Source organism: Triticum aestivum, unplaced genomic scaffold, assembly GCF_018294505.1.
Source record: "Triticum aestivum cultivar Chinese Spring unplaced genomic scaffold, IWGSC CS RefSeq v2.1 scaffold40505, whole genome shotgun sequence".
Lineage (NCBI taxonomy): Eukaryota > Viridiplantae > Streptophyta > Magnoliopsida > Poales > Poaceae > Triticum > Triticum aestivum.
In genome coordinates this window covers 45,159-54,082 of record NW_025225566.1, presented here as the reverse complement: position 1 = coordinate 54,082, position 8,924 = coordinate 45,159, and the positions used below count along the sequence as shown (strand labels likewise).

The window sequence follows — 8,924 nt, the reverse complement described above, 5'->3', positions numbered from 1 at the left end:
GCTGCAGGTAGGGTTTGATCTAGATGCATGGTTGATCTGTGAGCTGATATGGTTGATTGCTATGGTGCGGTTGCAATTTGTGGTAGGGCTAGATGTTCAAGCATGTGGTAGGCTAGATTAGTAGTAGAGTTTGAAGTTGAACCTTGTGCTTGTGTTGAATCATGCTTAGATCTGTTATTTGTAGCTATTGGTGGTCCATTTGTAGCAATGATGTTTGTTGTAGATGTATGTTCCTGCTCATAGATTGTCCGGTATGCTTGGTATGATAGTGATGAAGCATGTGCTTACTATGATAGTGATGAACCATGTACATGTATGCTTCTGCTTTCATGGATTGTCCGGTATGTTGTGTGCTATGCTTACTGTCAATGCGTGCTACGGTTGTAGGACATGACCACGCTGACGCAAGATCTTAGTCAGGCCCTTGTCGTGTCGGACAGCCAGTTTGCTCCATCGTTTGTCGAGGACTCGCAGCCTATGTCCGAGATGGCACCTGATTCAGAGGTGTTCGCGTCTGATTCCCTCTATGTGCCAGTAGTGCTCGTTGAGCCAACTCCTGCTGCTGCTGCTGCTGCTACTGCCGCTGCAATCAAGCTAGCAGCAGCAAAGGCAAAGAAGGATGGTAGGTCAAACAACATGAAGTGGCAGTCGTTCATGTCCACGTTTGTGCTGAACAAGATGTGTGAGCTCACCTCTAGTGGAGTTAGGACTGACAAGGGCTTCAAGGAGGTGCACTTGAACACCGTTGCAAAGCAGGTGTTTGAGTTCTGTGGGCAAATGGTGTCTGCCACCCAGGTGTACAACCACCTGAGGAAGTGGAGAAGTCCATGGATCCAAGTGTCCAAGCTGAGAGACCTTAGCGGCGCCTCATGGAATGAGAACACTTGCTCCATAGTTCTGGAGGCAGAGCACTACGCCGGCCATGTCGCGGTTAGCTCACGACCCTCTTCCTTTTCATACTGTCCACAATTGCCTATTCCTAATGGCAACTAACACCACTTGTGTTTCATTCTTAGGACCACCCAAGGAACGCTGAGTTCCTCAACACACCCATCCAGAACTATAGCCAGATGCAGCACATCTTCTCCTTCGGGCTGGCAACTGGAAAGCATGCCATGGGATCGGGGGAGCCTCTTGGTTCTCCCATGCCCGACTTCCTTGGCACCCCGGAGGTCGAGGTCCTTGATGGCCCTGACAAGCCCGTTGTGAAGCCCTTCGACAAGCCATTTGACCCCGTCCATGATAGGAAGAGGAAGAGAGGAGGCCTGATGGAGGAGGAGATCAATGTCTTTTGCAGCATGACTGAGGCGGTGAAGGAGGTGGCAACAACCATCAGGGAGTGCAAGCCCCTCGACGTCCACCCTGACATGTATGTAACTGTCATGACCCAGGGTGGCTTCAGTGACGAGGCTCTCATGGCAGCTCTCAGCCACCTGCTTGACAACAATGCCCAGGGTGTTGGGTTCGTTTCCATGGCCGACGGTCGCAGGGTGCTGTGGCTCAGGAGCTGGTTGGGCAAGCACTACTACTAGAGTAGTGATGCCTGTCAGCCACTACAAGAAATATGTCAACTTGCGACCACCACTATTGGTCACTGAAAGGTCATCGTTTTTCATTTGCGACCTTTTTTTTGACCAAAAACAGAAGGTCAAAAGCTGGCAGTCGTAAACTGAAATTAACGACCTTCTCTGTGATATGTAAAAGGTCGTTGGTTCTTTAACCAAATTTTTGGTCACTGGCAGCCTCCCCAGGCCACGTAGGATCCAGCGTGGCAAACTGACGTGGATAAGAATCAGCCCGGTCCAATTAGGTGTCTATATGGGCCAAGCCTATTAATTTATCCCATTTATATTTTTTTTCCTATGAATTTTTTGTCAGCTTCATGGACCAAGCCCAACATTGCAGCCTTTTTATTTTTGGGCCGTGGGCTTTTTGTCTCAACAGTTTCAGTATTCTTTTTTTATAAAATGGGTTCACTAGTCAAGTGGGTCCTTGCTGTCAGGGTCACATTCTTCATTTTCCAATTTAATGTAAATAAATACACAATATTTAAATTGGCACACAGAAAGCACACAAAATACTTCAAATATTATCAGCCAGAGTCAATACAGAGCTGCTGCTGTACAAATAACACGCAATAAGCTCTAACATACACTTTGCAAGCTCTACAAGTGTAACATCAGTATGGAGTCACAGTTACATGCTCCACAAGTTCAATAACATGGTAATTTACAAGATCTACAAGTGTTATGTTCTTCAGCATGGAGCTCCTTCGACAGCGATTACAAACTAGGCACCTGCTCTTCTTGCCAATGTGAGGAGGTGGATGCTCGCCATGGTGTGCTTGATGATGCACACGACCATGATGGGGGTACCAATGCATACAAGAGAACAAAATTACCAGCATTAACCCACAACTTCAAGTACAAGCTAAGTATGTATCAAGTGAAAACAAAAACAAGTTTATATGCTAGTACAAAATCACCATCATTAACAAGTTTATATGGGAATGAAAACAATCATCAGTACTGGATTAAACACAATGCTATCTTCATATTAGCAAACAGAATATCCCATTTTCATATTCTCAGTAAGCAAGTACAGTCTGCTTCAACCCATGTTCTAAAAAAGATGTTTATCCCTCCCAGGAGTACATTTGATGGTTTATTATGGGACAGAGGTAGTATGTATCAAGTAACAACGAAAACGAGTTGAGTAAAACAGTAAAAATGCAATCCTGATGGTACAAACAGGCTAGCTAGATGCAATTTGCTGCAATCCTGATGGTACAAACAAGCTAGCTAGATTAAACACCAACAGTTAACACAGCCTAGCTGTAGTAACTAACAAGGCCACTATAAATTATTAACATGCATGATCTACAGTACTAGGAGGCCGAGTCAATGCACATCACAGTAACTACAAATGGGGTCTACTACAAGAGCAGAATTTAACAAGTGTGCTACTCCAAATCATCATCACTTGTAAATAGGAATGGTCTTTTCCATGACACAAGCACGGAAAGTACAAACAAAATCACCCATGCGCATGAAACAGAGCAAGGTACTCCTATAGCAGCACAAGAGAGGGGGCTAGTAGCTAGGAGACGAACTCACATGAGAGGAGGTTGTAGCCGATGCCGCACACGGCCACGGTCTTCGTCCCGTGGTAGAGGAGGTTGTAGCCGAGTTGGACCATGTGCGGAGCGTCGTCGTGGCGGTGGATGCCCTGGTTGTCGTCATCATCCACAGAGGATGCCTACTGCTCCGAATCAAACAAAGAAGTAAGAGCTAGTGTTGTTGATCCAGTACAGAAATTAAGCAAGCGAGTATAGGAGACACACACACATGCTACTGCTAGTATCTACAGACATCAATCAAGTTGGCTGTGTGTGTGTGCTTGAGCTAGCTTAGTACGTACAGTCCATGGTTGGGCTCCAAAACAAACAAAGCATGCTAGTGTCAACAGAATCAATCACAAGGTTATTTTTTTGTTGTTGCTAGCACTGCTAGATGTCTGTGTCGATCCATCCATCCATCGACCTAACTAATGGTGTTGTATCTCCAGACTAAGTGCAGCAACACAAGAAGAACTAAAACTGCAGACCACATGTGTATGTATACTCATCCATGGCAAACTGCACCAAACCATCCATACATGGCAAGATTGCAATGGAACAGATTTAACACTAAACATGAAAAATTGAGGAGTCAAATGATTTTTAGTATTATTAACTTGAAAGGAAGCTCACTGTCTCCATCTTCTATCTATCCATGATTTTCTTTTTCTGAAGCGAGCATCAAAAGGCACAATGACAAACAAATTTCACACAAACGCTGAACCAATACTTCAAATCAAATTTGCAAGGGCTTGAAAGAGAGGTTGGAGCTCATCAAGTAGCAGCTTCTAAAGGAAAGATCTTCTATTCCATACAATTGCATATAGTGTGAACGAGTTTTCGACTATTGGCAACATGAGGACTAGTTTCATTACCTCACACCGTGGCTGGCCTGGGCGTTCTGGATAATCCACTGTGCGTGCGGTCCTTGACCCTCCATCAAACTAAAAAAACAGAGCACAAAACATGTTTATAACTTCAATTCAAGCTCCTTGAATATGTAGTATAGTCCGCATAAAGTTCTCACTTGTACAACAACTCACTGGAAACATGTGAACACGGCTATGTACAACATAAGCTCATATGTTTTGTACAAAATATGTGCTGCAAGGTAAAAATAATCCTAATAGAAAAATGACCATATGACTAAGTGACTAATCAGGCCTACAACATAAGCAAGTGGCAGCGTAAGCCGAAAGTGGGCCTTTGAATTATCAGCATCAACCGCAAGACTAAGACAAGAAGGCTTATTATAGAATCAGGCAATCACATAATCAACGACAGCAACCGACGACTGCACAACCAAGTTTCACTTCCATGGGCTCGTGATGAGGTCATACCTCGCATGAGATGTATCGGGAGGGGGCTCGGAGATGGCGTCGGGGTGGTGATGGAGCTGCGTCCTCCATGGCATCCTCACATCCATGGCGTCATCCCCTCCATGGCGTCCTCTCCTCCATGGCGTGCCTGCTGTCGGTTCCATGGCCCTGGCGTGCGTGAGGAAGAGGCAGAGGGAGAGGAAGCAAATCAAATCGCAGCAGCAAGGCAAAAGGGAAGATGACAAGTGCATCCATGGAAGAATGAGGGATCCGGTGCTGCACCTTGTTCCGGTGGCTCGACCTGGATCCGGCGCTCAATCTGGATCTGGCGCTGCCTCGCCTCTCGCTCGATCTGAGCAGCGGCGCGCGGCCAGACCACAAGTGCATACTTGCCGGAGTGGCAGAGGCATCACCGGCGGAGGCTCAGCCTGTCGTGGCTCTATTGGCCGTGGCTTCGGAAGAGCCGCAGAGGCAAGAGCTCGGAGGCGGGCGGCAAAAGCAAGGGGAAGTGGAGGAGGAAGTTGCTGCTGCTCCTGCTCAGGTCGTTGCAGGTCAAGAGTAGCGGCGCTTGGGGGGAGGCCGACGGCGGGGTAGGAGTAGGGACGGCGGAGAGGGAGGTCTGGGTCGGGGAGGGAGATCTGGGTCGGGGAGAGGGAGGCGGCGCCGCATGGGTCGGGGAGAGGGAGAGGGAGGGGAGTGTGTTGCACGATGCTAGGGTTTGGTTGGCCAGCGTGCGTTTAGGAGACGTTGGATCTGTATGGTGTGGACGGCTCAGATCGGCTTAGGGGGGGTGATCCGTGGGAAGGGAGGTTCTGCCTTCTGATTGGTCCAAAAAATGTGTCATTTAAAATAGTTTCTAAGTGGTAAAAATAGAGGGAATTTGTCAAGCAGCTGCCAATAATATTTTCCAAAAATGGCACCACTAAAAAATATCACTCAAGTTATACAACATTTTCTGGATGATAACCAACTTGTATGCATTTCCGATCTTTCTAGCATTTTTTAGCCATTTAAACAAAAAATAATAGTTTGCTCGTAGTTTTTTTGTGAAGGGCCTACCAAATAATTGTTGCAAAATTGGACCAAAACAATTTTCTAAAATACTAGGTCATATTTAATGTACAATTCACAAATTGGTTGGGTGTCAAAAGTTTTCATCCACCTCTTGTGAAAAAGGCAAATTTTCGCCGATTCAGTTGGAAGTGAGTCAAATTTGAACTGCAGCTACCTTATAGTTTGCTATTTATTTTTTCCAAAAATCATTTCTAGGTACATAAGTATCTGTTTAATCATAGAAACAGCAAAAAGTTTTCCAAGATTCAACCACTAGTTAGGAATGGTCATGCCCGCCGTTTTGACCGCATTTTGAAACCGGCATGAAAAAATCAAAAAAATTGGAAAACCATCGCATAGTGTCATTATATGTGGCAAAGTTACCAGGAAAAATAATAAACTTATAATATGATAATTATTTTTAAAAAGTGTTCTCAAAAACGAGCTATCATGTGTGAAGATCATTGGCTTTCAAGTCAAATGATCAATCTTATGGCCACATTCATGGCATAGTTTGTTCAAATGATCTCATATTGTGCACAAGGGTGCATGTTGGAATGGCAAACAATGTTGCCTCGGGAATTTTTCATTTTCTTTGGACGAAAAAATCATTTTCCATTTTTCGAGCGCCCAAAATGAGCTTTATTGTGAACCTACCAAATAATTGTTGCAAAATTGTACCAAACCAATTTTCTAAAATACTAGGCCATATCTAATGCACAATTGATCAAATGGTTGGGTGTAAAAAGTTTTGACCCACCTCTCGTGAAAAAGACAAATTTCTACCGATTCAGTTGGAAGCGGGTCAAATTTGAACTGCAGCTGCCTCATAGTTTGCTTTTTATTTTTTCCAAAAATCATTTGTAGGTACATAAGTATCTGTTTAATCAGAGAAACACCAAAAATTTTCCAAGATTCAACCACTAGCTAGGAACGGTCATGCCCGCTGTTTTGACCGCATTTTGAAACGGGCATGAAAAATTCAAAAAAACAAAAAATTGGAAAACCTTCGCATAGTGTCATTATATGTGGCAAAGTTACCAGGAAAAATAATAAACTTGTAATACGATAATTATTTTTAAAAAGTGTTCTCAGAAACGAGCTATCATGTGTGAAGATCAATGGTTTTCAAGTCAAATGATCAATCTTATGGCCACATTCATGCCATAGTTAGTTTAAATGATCTCATATTGTGCACAAGGGTGCATGTTGGAATGGCAAACAATGTTGCCTAAGGAAGTTTTCATTTTCTTTGGACGAAAAAATCATTTTCCATTTTTTGAGCGCCCAAAATGAGCTTTTTTGTGAAGGACCTACAAAATAATTGTTGCAAAATTGTACGAAATAAATTTTCTAAAATACTAGGCCATATTTAATGCACAATTGACCAAATGATTGGGTGTAAAAAGTTTTGACCCACCTCTCGTGAAAAAGACAAATTTCTGCCGATTCAGCTGGAAGTGGGTCAAATTTGAACTGCAGCTGCCTCATAGTTTGCTTTTTATTTTTTCCAAAAATCATTTTTAGGTACAAAAGTATTTATTTAATCTGAGAAACACCAAAAGTTTCCAAGATTCAACCACTAGCTAGGAACTGTCATGCCCGCTGTTTTGACCGCATTTTGAAACGGGCATGAAAAATTCAAAAAAAAATAAAAAATTGGAGAACCTTCGCATAGTGTCATTATATGTGGAAAAGTTACCAGAAAAAATAATAAACTTGTAATACGATAATTATTTTTAAAAAGTGTTCTCAGAAACGAGCTATCATGTATGAAGAATTGAAGATCAATGGCTTTCAAGTCAAATGATCAATCTTATGGCCACATTCATGGCATAGTTTGTTCAAATGATCTCATATTGTGCACAAGGGTGCATGTTGGAATGGAAAACAATGTTGCCTGAGGAAGTTTTCATTTTCTTTGGACGAAAAAATCATTTTCCATTTTTCAAGCGCCCAAAATGAGCTTTTTTGTGAAGGACCTACCAAATAATTGTTGCAAAATTGTACCAAACCAATTTTTGTGAAGGACATATTTAATGCACAATTGACCAAATGGTTGGGTGTAAAAAGTTTTGACCCACCTCTCGTGAAAAAGACAAATTTCTACCAATTCAGCTGGAAGCGGGTCAAATTCGAACTCCAGCTGCCTCATAGTTTGCTCTTTATTTTTTCCAAAAATCATTTGTAGGTACATAAGTATCTTAATCAGAGAAACATCAAAAGTTTTCCAAGATTCACCCACTAGCTAGCAACGGTCATGCATGCCGTTTTGACCGCATTTTGAAATGGGCATGACAAATTCATGGCATAATTTGTTCAAATGATCTCATATAGTGCACAAGGGTGGATCTTGCAATGAATAACAATGTTTCCTAAGGGAGTTTTTATTTTATTTGGAAACAAATTTTTTCCATTTTTTTAGTTCTCAAAATGAGGTTTTTTTGTGAATAACCTACCATATATTTGTTGCAAAATTGGACCAAATCAAATTTCTAAAATACTAGGCCATATTTAATGTACAATTGACCAAATGGTTGGGTGCAAAAAGTTTTTGATCCACCTCTCGTGAAAAAGACAAATTTCCACGTATTCATTTTCCATGTTTCGAGTTCCCAAAATGAGTTTTTTTTTGTGAAGAACCTAGCAAATATTTTTGTAAAAAAATCTTCTCCATTCTCAAGAATATTATACCATATTTTATGAACAAGTTTGTGTACACTAGAAACATTTTTTATAGATATTAAACGGTTTTAGTTACATCATTAATATTTTTAATAAATATTTTGATGTGTAATATTTTGAATACATGTCTACATTTTTTAAGACACATTGTACATATTGTTTATATATGTTTAACTTTTTTCAAATACATGATTAACATATTATTTTATATATTCCCAACAAAAAAACATATTTCCATACATACGTTTTGATGTCTATATTTGTTTTTACACATTGTACATTTTTGTATACATATAAAACATTGTTGATATTGGTTCGAAAAATTTAAATACATGATTAATATTTTTTTGAAATCTTGTTTTGTTATCTACTTTTCCATATATATATACTTTTTGAAATATTGTAAAAAATTCATATATACGTACTGATGACTATTTTGGCATACACATGAAACTTTTTTTATACATATCTCATATTAATTATGATTATCATTTTTATATGCATGAAACTTTTCAAATACACACATTTAGTTTTTTAAACACATGATTACATTTTTTGAAATACGTATTAACATTAACATTTTTTGAATTACATGTTTAGTTTTCTAATTGCTAAAGCATATAGTAAGATTCACGAAGGAGATCATTATTTTCCTATATATTCTTATAATTTTGTATTGTTTAATTGGTCTCGAGATTTTTCTATAAGGAAACCCCTTTTTAGAGTTATACAATGAAAAACTTGTTTTT

General features: G+C 40.6%; 1 protein-coding gene across 2 annotated transcripts; it reads right to left on the bottom strand.

Annotated features, from left to right (window-relative positions):
* Positions 1-2,068: 2,068 nt before the first annotated feature.
* On the bottom strand, positions 2,069-5,133 carry LOC123172264 (uncharacterized). Of its 2 annotated transcripts, none has more exons than XM_044589263.1 (5): positions 4,720-5,133; positions 4,459-4,605; positions 3,994-4,062; positions 3,117-3,258; positions 2,069-2,343 (listed from the first exon to the last, which is right to left on the bottom strand). In XM_044589263.1, the coding sequence occupies exons 2-5, from the start codon at positions 4,525-4,527 to the stop codon at positions 2,180-2,182; spliced, it is 444 nt and encodes a 147-aa protein (XP_044445198.1). In that variant the 5' UTR covers positions 4,528-4,605; positions 4,720-5,133; the 3' UTR covers positions 2,069-2,179. The 2 variants fall into 2 exon arrangements, with proteins under 2 accessions (XP_044445198.1, XP_044445199.1); XM_044589264.1 differs by having other exon boundaries at positions 3,117-3,261; positions 4,720-5,132.
* Between the last annotated feature and the right edge of the window lie 3,791 nt (positions 5,134-8,924).

Excerpts from the sequence above, each read along its gene's own strand:
- LOC123172264 (XM_044589263.1), bottom strand. The coding sequence starts at position 4,527 with ATGGAGGACGCAGCTCCATCACCACCCCGACGCCATCTCCGAGCCCCC. Across the intron at positions 3,259-3,993 it reads CAGGCCAGCCACGGTGTGAG|GCATCCTCTGTGGATGATGA; the intron begins GTAATGAAACTA and ends TCGGAGCAGTAG. Across the intron at positions 2,344-3,116 it reads CGGCTACAACCTCCTCTCAT|CACACCATGGCGAGCATCCA; the intron begins GTGAGTTCGTCT and ends TGCATCATCAAG.